The sequence below is a fragment of the Typha latifolia genome, chromosome 8 (genome assembly GCF_019914945.1).
Source record: "Typha latifolia isolate L0001 chromosome 8, TyphaL0001v2, whole genome shotgun sequence".
Classification (NCBI taxonomy): Eukaryota; Viridiplantae; Streptophyta; class Magnoliopsida; order Poales; family Typhaceae; genus Typha; species Typha latifolia.
Window position 1 is genome coordinate 11,196,141 of NC_133093.1, and position 14,209 is coordinate 11,210,349.

A 14,209-nucleotide genomic window follows, 5' to 3' on the forward strand; every position below is an offset into this window, starting at 1 on the left:
TAGAGTATTTTGAAAAGAAACTCTTCCTAGTTAGGTGAGACTAGATGTGAGAAAAGTGGTGCAGCTCTTTATTCTCGTTCCTATCTTCCTCCTTATCATTTAAAAATAATTTTAGTTTTTTTTTTCTAAACAGTGACTACAAATGTAATTTTTGAAGTTTTTGTTCCAAATACGATAATTTTTATTCACTATTCTACTCATTTATTTTTTTATAGAATTCCTATCAATATTATTTTATTTGCACCGAAAAATTTATTTAATCCTCTACAATTGTATCTTAGAATATTTTTAAATTTGACTAGTTTACATGTCTAAATTTAAAATTTGTCAATTTAAAATTTAAAATTATCTTTTGTTTATTTTTTGTTGTTGTATCTTTCTTATATGAACTCCGATTGACATTATTTATATGCGTTGGAAAATTTATTTAGTTCTCTATAATTTTATCTTTAACGAGTATATTCAAATTTGATTATTTTGAAAGCTTAAAGTTTGTTTAAACATTATAATTTTTTTTTAAAAATTATGTCGGTCAACCATACGTTGACAAACCAAGAAGACTATTTACTTACTATTTACTTCCGTTGGTTTATTGTAGTTCGATGTAATTATATATATATTTAAAAGTTATAATATTTAAATACATTTTAAATTTTCGAAATGATCAGATTTGAAGATATTTATTAGAGATAAACTTTTAGATAATTAAATAAAATTTTAACATATATGAAATAATACAGATTAAAATTTATACGAGAAGGATATGAATAAATAAACTTTTTTCGGTAATAAGTTTAATGGGCGATCAATATCAGTAAATTAAATTTAGAACAGGAATAGTTTGGTAAAATAAAAGAACTCAATAAATGTAGCCCTTTTGCCCACTCGAAAGTCATCATAGTCGTCGCCGTGCTGTACGCGTCAATGGGTCAACAACCCATTCGCCTGTCATCCATGATCCTCTCGTACTATTTTGTTTTGACTTTTGTGGTAAATAGACCACTAGTTTTAACTCCAAAGACTTTTGCATCCATAAATTTTGTCATCATTAATTGTTAGTTGCATGACTCCACTAAGCTCCGGCCTACAGATTTCATGAGAATAATAGGACTATATAGGTAGCGATGAGGCAGGGAAGAAGAGCTCTAATAAGAGAAAAGAAGATGGAAAGGATGGATGAGCAAAACACTCGTCTGATCCACATTAGCCACCTCCATCCTCTGTATCTCACTCATATACAGCCGCAAGGGGAACAACAACTCGCACATCTATGCCATGCCTGCCGTCTACCATGCACCGGCCAAGCCTACCAATGCTCTCAATGCCGCTACTTCCTCCACCCTTCCTGCGCTCGCCTCCCGCAAACACTTCGCCACTCTGCACACCCTGACCATCCTCTCAACCTCCACCTGACCCCGGTCTACGTCACCGGTGCGTTTGCCTGCAACGCCTGCAAGCAAGCTTGCAGTGGCTTCTCTTTCCACTGCTCCCTTTGCCAATTCGACCTCCACCTTCCTTGCGCCGCCCTGCCGGAGACCCTGGACCATCCCTCTCACCCCCACCTTATGATCCTTCGGAACAATTAGATGGATTACATTTGTGATCTATGTAGAGGTGAGTGTGAGGTGTCCCGGTGGATTTATATCTGCACGACTTGTGACTACGGTGGCCATGTTGGTTGCTTTGCTTCAAGAACGAGGATGCCCAAGGAGTTGTACGAGTTACACGAGAGAGCTGATCAGGAAAGGAACCAACAGGAGGCTATGTCCTCGCTTCATTTGCAGCAGCAGGCAAGAATGGCGGCTAGAAATATTAGCAGGATGGGATCAATAAATGCTGTAATGCTTACTTCAGAGCCTAATCAGTACGTCTGGAGGTATTAGTGATAGCTGGAAGAAGGCAAACTGCAAATCTCCAGAATGAGTTAATTACCCCCTCTGCACTGGTGGCTCTGACCTCTGAGTTCGGATCGTCCCGAAATGCACGAATAAGGCGTAGTATTGAGTCTATGATTATCGTACTGTCTTGTTGTATGTTGTAGTAGACTTGAGGGGTAACTTAAATTTGTAGCCTTTCACGTATGCAGTATTCTAGTTATGTGATTGCAATTTGAAACTGTTCCTTTGAGCAATGTCAGATTTTCCAACAACCAAACTGATACAGTAATTAAAAGTTAACACAGCACTTATTCATAGACGAGATAGAATAATCTGAGATGATGATCAAGGATACATTTCATCTGTGCCTTTCTAAGATCAAGGAATAGAATAATAAAATATTGATGGACATAAAGACATTCTGACTGAAACCAAATCGGTACTGAAATACTAGCAGATCCAGTGCAGAAATTCTCATGCAGTTTTATAGAATAGCTAGTGAAATCTCTGGCGAGCTTATGTCAATTCCACATTAGCAATTGCACCGTTCACACAGTTAATCCCATTATTTATGCCCCCCAAAAAATTTGCACTGTTCTCACAGACATCTTGATATTAAGGCAATTACAATGATGATGTCAGAAGATAAATATCGTTCATGTCTGCTTCCGCTGCAAATAAAAGGCTCAAAGAATAAAAAATCACACTGTCCTCTCGAATGAGGACACGTTCTTTAAACTTACTGAACAGCTCACCGATCTAAAGCTTCACTTTTCATAGTACAATTGGGCTTCTTACAAGCAACTCCATGTCACTATGAAAAGATGCTTGACCTTCGGTGTTTGATTAATTAGTGTAGCTCTTCTGCATGATACATTGTCTACACAGCAGGCAGCAGCATATGCTCCTATAGCCATAAATTATAAATCAAAACACCTGAATGGACCAACTTGATTTATCAAAACTTGCACCTTAGCCCATAAACAATTTATCGCATAACGTCTTATATGCTGCACTACAATGCTTAAATTTCTCCTCTGCTGCTACCTGAAAATGTGTCAAGAACAGTTTGCTCTGTTAAATATAGAAATAATAAACTGAGAATATATCATTATAGTTTCTGCTAACCTAGCACTAGAAGTTGTTTACAAAATAATCGACTCTTAGCGACAAGTTTAATATAATAAAATCTGGAAGGTAAAAATACTTTTCAAACTTTGGCCACCTCAAAAGACATAATCCAGTGAAGTGATAGCAGATGCTGCTGGGCAGGATGTGCTTCAGTTTCAAATTCTACAGATGAAGAGCCTAGAGAAGGAATTGGTTTCAATGAAACCCCTCTCCAATTCCTGGTTGGCTGACAGCTAAGAATTATATCCTGACTACACAACATATTGTGGTCATTATTGTCGAATGACTAATGGTACTTGTTTGAGCCCTATACCGCCAAGCTCAAAAAGCATACACTTGAGGAAAGAACAAAGTCAACCAAAAACAGGGACAATACATAGTATTTGTTTGAGCCCTGTACTACCAAGCTCAAAAAGCATACACTTGAGGAAATAACAAAGTCAACCAAAAAAGGGACAATAAATAGGCCAATCTTAGACGGGATGCATGGTTTTATTGCCTTCTCAGGGTGACTTGGGATCTGTCTCAAATGAGATTCCCAGCAATATTTTTTGTAACATGTATCACCTGCTATCTCTACTTTAGAATTTCATTTAACTCATTTTCTCCTCATTCTTCAGCAAATGTGGTATAGCTCCATATTCATTCAGCTCATAAATGCATATTACATGATGACCTCAAGAAGCAAGGAAATGGTATATCAAATTTATCTAGGTTCCACAAAACTAGGGTAACAATAAAACGAAAGGATTCCAAAAGGCTACATTTGAGGCAAAACAGGATAGGCTGTGCCAGATGATATGGAACAATTTAAAAAATTGGTGCTCCATAATGGGAAACCTTATCATCAACAGTAGAAACACCACTGTTTCAGAAGAGCTTGACAAGATAAAAGCAACCAAACCAGGCTTAGTTTTGATGAACCTTGTGGAACAGGAAAAAGATGGAAATTTGAGGTAAATCTAAGTATGCTTACCTTTGATGAACCGTGGTGACGATCCGGATGCCACCTGAGTGCACATGCTCGATATCTAGTCAGAACAGGTAAGGCAATGATAAAATCTCAGGGATCATATTGCAAATGCACATTAAATTATAGTGGAATTTTGCAGTATTAATATAATCAAACAGAGGAAGTGTCACAAATTTGCAAAACAAAAAGAAAAGATCTGAAAGCTTACGCGCTTTTAACATCCTCAAGTTTTAGTGGACCTGAAAGACTCAACCCAAGAGCTAGCCTTTCTGAAGCTAACTCAGGGCTAGGGGAACTATCAGTTTCATCATCTGTTTCATAATGCCAACTCCTGGATCTTTCTTGATAAGCATGTCTAGAAGAGTCCCTCCAGTTAACATTTCCAGAACTACTGAAAGACCAATAAGAGTATCGTTCTCTGCCAAATGTAGACTGGAAAATAGTTTCAACTTCCTCGTCATCACTTGAGGAAGACTCGAGACCTCCTTGTCCTACAGAAGAATTAACATAGTTGCAAATAATATTCCAACTTCAATGTCAAGAGAAACAGAAACAGCATGACAAATCAAAAGACTGACCAACTAATCCTCCTATTAAAAATTTGCATTTCTGATATATCTGAAGAAAAGTAAAACAAAATAGAAATTTCCTATACTTTTGGAGAAAAGGAGAAAAAACAGCAAGTGCAAAAGCTAAGAATGTGCATATAATGAACAAACAGGAATAAGTCATTAAGGGAGCTTTGTCATTATCAACAAAAAGATGATAGAGAAAATGATGTCCTTACTTTTGTTGTTAAAGTTCGACCATTTAGGGCCCTGTGAATGAAATCCATTTCTCTTCGTTCCTCTGACCCAATGATGACCTCTAAACCATGAGGGTCCTCCATTTGATGTACTCCGTTCTTCTTCATCTCGCCAACTCTGAAATCTCAGAAGATAAAAAAGATAAATATAGAGTGAGGAAGGTATTCTGTAACAGCTGAAACAATTAAAACTTTGAGACCTACTTTACGTTCAAATGCATCAACTAAAACTTACAATGTCCCTAATAATCTGACACAGCAATTTAGAGACCAACCTGGAAAAGGTACTCTGCATAGTCAGAAATGTCCCGTAACATTATCCTTTTTGATTCTCTATTTCTCCTTCGTTTTGCATAGTAATTGAATCTCTGATAACATTTTTTTAATAATCAGACGATAATTATTTATTCTTTTGACAGAAAAAGTTTACACACAGCAAGAATTAAATATTGGGGATAGACTGAATGTAAGAAGAATTGTATGAACATTGAAAATAATGCTATTCGCAAGACATTATAAAGAAATCAAATTCTTTCTACCCTCATACTGCGTCTCAGAAGTTGATGATCTGGAACCCCCAATATGTAGGCATAATCTTATACCTTTATACCATGATGATGTAAAGTTATTAACTTTCAAAAGCTGAGATATTCCGCCAAACTCCTCCGTGATTTCTCGACATTACAAACTTATGCAAGATTTCCCCAAAGGTAAACTGAAAATTTTACAAGGTCTATTCCACAACAGCCTCCTTCTAACAAGCTGATTCTTTCACATAATTCAACAAACATTTGCAAAGCACGACTAATAAAAATATAGAAATAGCAAGAAATTAAGCGAGGAGAAGGTAAAGAAAATTATACTTACGGAATGCCATTCCTTTTTCCTCTTGCGTTCTAACACCTGGGTAGAATGGAAGAGGGACACCGGCATCAACAGCGAAGGGGAAGAAGAGGGCCGACCGCCTAAAAGCGCGGCCTTTATCGCATGATTCATGATTTCGAGAGCGCGGAGCTCGACGTCATTTTTCCCCGACGCAGGTGGAGTCCATTCTAACGATTAAGTTAGCTTCTATTGTTCCCCTTCGCACTCGCCCTTGTTTTGGGCGAGTAGGGAGAGGCGGCGAAATCCGAGAGCTAAAGAGTGAAGACCGGGATTCCTTTGTCTTGGTCTAGGTTTAACCTGGAAGAACACGAGTGTGTTCCAAGGAGACAAAGATGACCGGTTCAAGTGTTAGGAATTGTATGGGCAATACATGCAACAATAATTTGTAAATTAGTTTTCAAACATGGATCAAAACCCGTCTTGCCACCTGAGTTTATTTCTTTTTCCTTTTTTAATATCAGATCATGAGTCTAATTATAGTTTAGACAAAAAAAAAACTAATCCTTGTAAACAACTAGATCAACCCACTGAAAAAGAAATTCTTAACTATGTGCACATACGATTTTCATAGAAAATTTATCAAATATCAATTCTAATATTTAGAAGTAAAGTTAAACAAATCAGAAAAATTATATATATATATATATATATATCGTGAAAAAGAATACATTACTCTTAAAAAAAGAGACAGATATTAATGATTTTCAATGTCTCCAATTGTGGGGAGAAAAAAAATGGTTTCCAGGCTTCAAGAATCAAATTTGAAAAAGATTTCCTCCTTGTAGATAGTATGTTGGTCGTCTTACGCTTTATTTTGGTTCTTCTGGTTGACCTGAACCCTGGTGCTTTATTTTCGTCTTACGTTTTATTTGTGGGAAAGAAAGGCTTATGCTGAAAAAGATTAACCACAAAATCACAATGCAAGCCATAATGGATATTCGGCGAACTGGGTGTTGCCAATGGCCTTTGGTTGGAAGTTCGAAAAGTAAAAAAGCATGAAGTGTGTAAAGCAATCACAGCTTGCGAGAGTACTCAATAAAATAGATTCGAAGTACTCATAATAATTAAGGGAAATAGTTACAAACTATAATTAAGAAACTGATCATTTTCTTCTTCTGGGCTTAAGACTACCGTCCAAACATGACTACTATAGGCACTCAGGAGCGCTTCCGAGTAATTTACTGCCTCTCCTAAAATTGATACCAAAAGAGATCAGAACAGAATTGTTTGTGGTTAGGACTACCATCCATTCATTACTATAGTGCAATGGACATTTCAACACGAGATAACCAACTAGGGCGTTAACTTAGAGTTCAACAGACCATGGTAAAAGACGGAATAAGTTTCCATTCTACCGCAGATTCTATCAGTAAGGAAAATATGGTTTAACACAGTTTAAGCTTATGTAACTGATCTGATGAGGTAAACAACTATGAAAGAAACACATAAAAATAAGCTTGAAGATATAAGCTCACAGCAATAAAAGATTAGATATACAGGATTACTTCAGTAAAATTGTAACTACATAACACAGGATTTTAATGAAAAATACATTAAGGCAATCATAATAGAATCCAGGGCCATACTCGTACTACAGAAAACTGCTACCTCCCAAAAAAGGATTCCCTTAATAAATGATCATATTTGGTGCTTTACGATATCCAGTTACTAGTTAGGTAAACCACGGGTACCACGCCATATTACACTGCAATGCTGACTCCAATTTATGTACAACAGATGAATTGATATTCTCATAGTAGGCCAGGGTTTGGATTGTTCCCAGCAAGGATAATAGATATCTCCAGACCCCTGCTAAATGCTTGGTTGAATAGAAGCCGCGTTTGGAAGGTTGATACAAAGGGAAACCATGAGCAGATAGCCACAGGGATGAATATAATTATTCCCATAGCAGCATCATACAAGCGAGCTAGTGAACGCACGGATTTCCACAAACCAAATTTCTTCATTAAAGGTTTCCATGCTACTGCAATCTGAATTGCATGTACCAATATTTCAGTAAATTAAATGTATGTCAATAGGAAATTAAATACTTAAAGTACCTTAAAGAAGAAATATAATCAGAGATGACAAGCTTACACGAAATTTAGGGCCTAGTTGATGTTGCATATAAATAAAAAGATGAGAATGCCAAAGAAAAGCAATCAATATTCAACGATTCATGGCAGGCTCATAAATTGATCTTTACCATGCCATTTAATAGTGAATAGCAATACAATGGCTCATAAAATGATCTATTAATGATTGTACGATGTCTTCAGTATTTTGAGATGCATGAAGATTAAAGGTTTTTATTCCAATTTTCACCAACTTTCACTGATTATTTGGTGATTTACCTGCAGACTTATTCCCATATTTTCCTCACTATATTGAGAATTTATAGTCCCTACTGGATTTAGCCTATCCATACTAATTGATGGCAAAGAAAAAGATAAAGCCTAAAATAATTAAAAAATGACAATATGCCATTATACTCACTGAAAGAATTCCCCATCCAGTTGGTACAAATGCTAAGATACATGCAAAGATATCTGGAACAGAGAGAGCTGTAACAACAACAGCCACGGCTAGACCAGCCAGTACAAGCAAGAATGAGATGCTTTGGACAAGGCGCAGCAGCAACTGAAAGTTTACAGAGGCTTTCTGGCTAAAGGTGAACACCTAATAATCAAAACACAAACATTATAATGAATTGATGAGTTTTGTTGGGACCTGATAATTAATCTAATATTTGCTAGGGATGAGTCTAAGTACCTGAAAAAGTAAAAACAACACTGCTAGCACAATCCATGATAGCCCATATACCTAGAGAACAAGCATCAGTAATCAAATACCAAAGCATAAAGCATTCAAATAAACAATAAAACTTCTAAAAATTATAGCTATATATAGTAGCATTCCCAATCCTTTTGATATATCAGATCTGTGAATTACAGTTGTACAACAGAAACAATATAAATGCGGGTAAAGTAACTATAAAGAAGTTCAGGAAATGGTACAAACAAGATCGACATGAGAGCTACATAACCGTAAGAGGATGAATTGAATGAACCAACTATAGGGCATTTTCCTTCTCTAATTTTCATGAAGCTTCATTATGGGAAACACTAAATTTCCTTCTCTAAGAGAGCACCTTTCTCATTTGCCAAACAATCTTCCTGTGCATCCAACATCTAGACCAAGAGCTCGTCACTGCTGACATCATAACTTTTCTGCAAAATCTTCTACTGCTACTATTGTTTTTTGAGAACCTCCCTTGCCTCAGTAATGATTATTTTGACCCAACTGATCTAGTACTCTTTACTTTCTCTTTTACGGGTATTTTGGTAACTTAACTCACTCATGCAAAGCTTAATTAACCAAACATACTGTTAATGTTTGACAGAACAACTATAGGGTGTTTCCTGAACAGCTAGAAACTGTATTGCAAATAGTGAAAACATAGGATTTGAACCACAATATCCTTAAATTATATGATGTGAATTTTAATTTCCTCTATTAAAATGACACTAGACATCAATGTGAAGACATTGATTTCAGAGGAATGCATGGCGCATCAAAAAAGTACCAAAAAGAGTAATCTATTTGCCATAAATGAAAAACTAAAATCACAGCAATTTGGACTCATCATCAGATAGATCTTATGCATATAAGCTAATAATACTAAAGCAACTTTGATTTGTCTAAGGAAAAGGTCGGCATTACATTTATCATGAAACTAGTCAATTTGCTGAAACAATACAAGCTAAATAGAGGGTCGCTGGTGCAAGGACTTTTGTGTCATGGCAAAGGGGCATGCCAACCATGCGCCAGCATGACACCTGACGCCAAAGGTACGACAAGCTTTGCCATTTCAACCCCATGGTTCCAGTGGCTGGCATGTGAGAAATACATGGGATGGTGCTTTCACCCTTATTTGATTTAAAAAAAAAAGGTTTGAGTAATGCAATAAAGCATTAGGTTCTTAACATAAGTAAAATGATACTGATTATATGTTATCTCTTACCCTGCAGTGTTTCTAAACCATTGCTCACAGCAATTACCTCGAGAAATTAATATCCTATATTGTAAGTTCAAACAAATAAACAACAGACAAGTTAGCGGCCGTATAACATTATAAGATGAACGGGCAACTAAGAATTTTCAATAACATACTTCCCCTGCTTACAGCATATAGAAGATAAACTATCCACTATCTAGTTTTCAAAAATAAAAAAGTGCAATAACTCAGTATAAAAAGGTCTTGTACCGTCAATGAGGTAGTAGTTCCACTAGCGTGCAACTTGTACACAATGCCATATTGGAAGATAAAGAACCTTAAGCTTAGAATGGTCTCTAATATCCTGCCACGCAGGGAATGAATGTGGGCCTGCACAAGTAATATTTAACATAGTAAATGACAGGATTTTGAGCCTGCAAGAAATGAAATAAACTATACATGGGAAAATACTTTGATATAGTCTCATTTTTTTTATGAAGCTTTTTGATAACTCAGTAAAAATCAATGCCACATCAACCTCACCAAGTTACAGATTGCATTGACATTTAAAGAAGCAACAATAGATGTCTACATTTTCCTCCAAAAAAAAATAGATGTCTACATGTAAATGCTTGATACGTAAACATATAGATATTGTTGTTTATATTTAAATGTCTAGACACAACAGTAAATGTAAATGTCTAGATACAGAGTTACAGATTACATTAACATTAACATTTACAAGAAACAACAGTAAATGTCAATATGTAAATACTTGTCACAGAGAGATAATGATATATTAGGTTGTGTCTTAGGTCATGATCCATTTACAGATTGTGGCTTAAAGAAACAATCCAATATCTGATAGGCAAACATAACGCTAAGGTTATTGGAGATGGTTCAAGGAGAAAAATCAAGTTATCAGAGATGGACCGGGTCATATATGGTTTTCTTAGAGAATTAAGTTAATCAAATCCGATTCAAATGGATAAAGCTCATTTTCCAGACTTGTCCAAGCAGATATTGAAAGTGTTAACCTAAATCTATCTTCCACTTTAAGCATCTTCATCTCTGCCACTGTCCCATCCCATTTCTTTGTTCCCTCTTCCCCCTTCTACATCATCACAGAGGATCCCCCTCGGTTCGACCTCAGTCCCTTCAATCCCTCTTGTCAAATTTGCCTTGCTCCCTTCCTATATCATCGACCTAGTGCCACTTAACAAAATGGGTCATAAAGCCCTGCAATGAAGTTCTTCTACATGCTTATATATTTAATTAACTACCAAAAGTAAAGACAAATGTTTATTTCTTCAATGAATTGATGCAAAACTAGTAAAATCTTAGCACTTATCAAAATTCTAGAACAGAAATTGGCAAATTGCTATTCCATTCTATAGAGATCATGAAGCATTATGAGCTAAAGTACATCAAACCAGCTGTTTTGGTACTCATTTTGTATAGCCTAAATTATGGTATCGAATTATCACCAGATTATATAGCAAATAACTTCTTACAGTTTCAGCTTTTAATTAGTTATCGGTGAGAGAAACAGATACTTAATCACATAATTCTGCCTGATAATGAATCAAGGATGAATAAGTAGATTTGTTTTATCATAATGATATATATACCAATTCCTCATCCCACCATGCCTCCCAGCTTTCTTCTCCCTTTACTCCAATTCCACCTCTGTAAAATAGCCAATTTGTCCAGTCTCTAAAATCCTCTACTACCCTGCAAAGAAAAAGCTATATGTCTTATTGAACATTTTGGTGACATACTGGGATGGTGAGCAGTACTAAACAACCATTTTACAGAAAAAAAACAACAGGATGCTCACTTTTGCCACTCAAAACCAGATGGATTAAAAATATAAGGAGCAAAAAGCCAAGAAAGTGCCATAAACCAGCTGCTAATGGAAAGTAAAATGTATGAGATAGCTCCACCATCATTGTAACCATATGCGAGGAATACCACCAACAAAATTACAACCTCCAATCTGCACATTAGAAACTGACATCAATATGGAGAACACCATAACAGCAGTAACAATTCAGAAAATAAAGTGAGAAATCAACAAACCCCTTCACAAAATGGCTCCGTGAGTAAATCCTGTAATTCTCTGAAAATTTGATATGCCGGACAACGAAACCCCTACCAGTTGCTCTATACTGTATACAGTATCAAAGGAAACTTTTGGCAAGTTCATGCAAAAATAATAAGAAAATAATAGCATAAAGGATGGAAAAACATCTTGCCTTTGCACCACCATGGAGTATTGTACGACCAAAGTAATGAGTCCTTGTCCCAAGAGAGAAAGTGAAAAATACAGAGCAGAGTTGTAGCTGCATCGTGGTAAAGCTGACAACAGCCTGCACAAACACGAAGTGTAGTAGGTAACACACACAGATGGTTATCCTGTGATCACCATCTAACTGTATTAAAAAGTTACTATAGATCACCTGAATAAACAAGGTAACACAAACAGACCGTTACCATCAAACTGTATAAGAAAGCTTACAACAAATCACAGACTAAGGACACTTAGCAAGCCAGGCAGCCTTGAATCTTGATGATTATTCTAGACTCAGAATACAGAAGAATCAAGAAATACATGCATATGCACTCAAACTTCAAATAACTCTAACAAAGGTTTGCATAATCATATATATCACTCACCAATTGCACAACAGGAAATCATTGTCCTTCTGATGTGGTAACAATAAGCATCGAAAAAAAAATGCAACACTTTCTGTATAACACCCTATTATTTGCTAAGTAAACGGTGATAATGCAGAGAACAAGGAGAAATTAGCCACCATTTGAAACGAAAGAGATCCCGAAAACATGGAAAAAGCATGATATTAATTATCAAGCACTAGTAAGAAGAAACTACAACTACTAACTAGCATTTCTCAAGGTTCTCACTTTTTTAACTGAACAGTTATTAAGTGGGGACAGTTGCCTGCTTCTTTTTCCCATTATGACCTTTATGATTTTTCTAGAATATCTTTTGTTCAAAATGGCATAAAAACTTAGTTGTCTCAACCTATTAGACATAGAAACTCAGTATAAAGAGCTGCCCTGCAATTGAGTTTGATATGGCAAGAATTTAATGGGGAAGTGCCTTGTGATACCATATTATTGCTAATATCAACTTATCAAGCATTTATTGCACTGCAGTTGTTAACAACTTCATGGAATAAGTATCCCTAACAGTTTTAATACATCAGTCAAAAAGTCAACAGATCATGCAGATTTAGTTCATTAAGCAACCACCAAAATTGAGTCTAATATAACACCACACGAATGAGACCAGTAGGCAAGAGTGAATACCATTAGAAAACCATATTCTAAAATGAAACCCAATATCATGGGAACAGCAGTAAATACACCAATTTGGAAAAGAAATTGGGCGTTCAGAGCAGCATTCAGTGCAGTGTTCTGTAGTATATCAGCTCTATCTTGAATCGACTCGCCAAGACCAGATAATGCCTGAAACAACAAGCAACAGAACAAGTATCATCCTTTGAAACTCCATCTGTGAAATTTGTATAAGCACAGATATGAATAATTCCACTATCACAATATCAAAGCTCATCTTTCATGAATGATATAGGGCATCATCATTTACGTGGGAAAATTCTATAATGAGTAGCAATAAAAAAAATTCAAACCAACTTACCAGGTAGGTTTTTCCATAGAGAAATATGTACACGGTCCACACAGTTAGCTGCACAGAGGAAAATGGTCAGAGGTCCAATAGTTCTGAGAGAACAAGGAGGCCAGCTTTACATAAACAAAACATATTTATCAGAGTTTATTCCTTCAATAGTGTGATTCATAGCTCTGCTAGATGAAATATATCAAATTTCTTGCTGAATGTGACAAGGTGCACAGATATATCATACGCAGCCTGAATAATCAGATCTCTATTTCAAATGTACAATGGTGCCATAGGTGGCAGTCAACAGTAAAATAGCAAAATTACTACAAATATCAAAACCAACCATTAACTTTAGAGACACATACCATGGTGCAAACATAGAAACCAACGGTTGTAACATAGAAAGACATCATACGGAAAAAATCAAAGAGCTGTCCAAGTCTGTAAACATCTCTACTAAGAACTTGTTCTCCATTTCCCCCTGCTACTTTCCCTTCAAATAGAGCAATCTGATTCAGCCCAACATCTCTTCCCTTTCCAACCTATGAATGGAAAAGTAATTAGAGACCTCAGTAATAAGGAAGTCGAATCAAATAGATAATACCTGAATGTACTCATGATGAGTAATATTGCCTTGGCGCAATGTTGAATTAAATCCTGCAGTTCAATATGCATTAGCAACAGCATGAGAACCTGATTAAATTAGTAAAGGACAACTTTATTTTTCCCACTACTATTTTAAAAATTAACGTGGATTTGAATGGTAACACAACAAATTATCATGATAGAAACACCATCAGCAACTCCCTTCGTGGTCCCAAGAACCAACACTCAGTTTTCTAATATTATTACATTAACCAAATCATATGAACCT

The 14,209-nt window shown here is 35.9% G+C and overlaps 2 protein-coding genes across 3 annotated transcripts in view; both read right to left on the reverse strand.

Annotated features, from left to right (window-relative positions):
- Positions 1-2,371: 2,371 nt before the first annotated feature.
- On the reverse strand, positions 2,372-6,039 carry LOC140794232 (uncharacterized). Its single transcript, XM_073146163.1, has 6 exons — positions 5,654-6,039; positions 5,062-5,154; positions 4,769-4,904; positions 4,190-4,472; positions 3,985-4,039; positions 2,372-2,924 (listed from the first exon to the last, which is right to left on the reverse strand). Exons 1-6 carry the CDS (start codon positions 5,780-5,782, stop codon positions 2,850-2,852), a joined length of 771 nt encoding a protein of 256 aa, XP_073002264.1. The 5' UTR covers positions 5,783-6,039; the 3' UTR covers positions 2,372-2,849.
- A 1,084-nt stretch (positions 6,040-7,123) lies between these two features.
- The window catches only part of LOC140793498 (callose synthase 9), a 38,570-nt gene continuing 31,484 nt past the window's right edge, over positions 7,124-14,209 (reverse strand). For both annotated transcript variants that reach the window (XM_073145004.1, XM_073145003.1), the window contains exons 41-52: positions 13,940-13,992; positions 13,701-13,877; positions 13,354-13,401; positions 13,005-13,163; positions 11,927-12,040; positions 11,751-11,839; positions 11,509-11,667; positions 11,300-11,402; positions 9,939-10,058; positions 8,444-8,494; positions 8,168-8,350; positions 7,124-7,662 (exon numbers count right to left, since the gene is read on the reverse strand). In XM_073145004.1, the coding sequence (XP_073001105.1) occupies positions 7,423-7,662; positions 8,168-8,350; positions 8,444-8,494; positions 9,939-10,058; positions 11,300-11,402; positions 11,509-11,667; positions 11,751-11,839; positions 11,927-12,040; positions 13,005-13,163; positions 13,354-13,401; positions 13,701-13,877; positions 13,940-13,992 (1,496 nt within the window). In that variant the 3' untranslated portion in view covers positions 7,124-7,422. The remainder of the gene's footprint in view (positions 7,663-8,167; positions 8,351-8,443; positions 8,495-9,938; positions 10,059-11,299; positions 11,403-11,508; positions 11,668-11,750; positions 11,840-11,926; positions 12,041-13,004; positions 13,164-13,353; positions 13,402-13,700; positions 13,878-13,939; positions 13,993-14,209) is intronic.

Bases quoted from the DNA above. Each gene is read 5' to 3' on its own strand.
- LOC140794232 (XM_073146163.1), bottom strand. From the start codon at position 5,782: ATGAATCATGCGATAAAGGCCGCGCTTTTAGGCGGTCGGCCCTCTTCT. The intron at 4,473-4,768 runs GTAAGGACATCA...ATTCTTCTGTAG, and splicing joins GTCGAACTTTAACAACAAAA to GACAAGGAGGTCTCGAGTCT. The intron at 4,040-4,189 runs GTAAGCTTTCAG...TGTTCTGACTAG, and splicing joins CTTGAGGATGTTAAAAGCGC to ATATCGAGCATGTGCACTCA.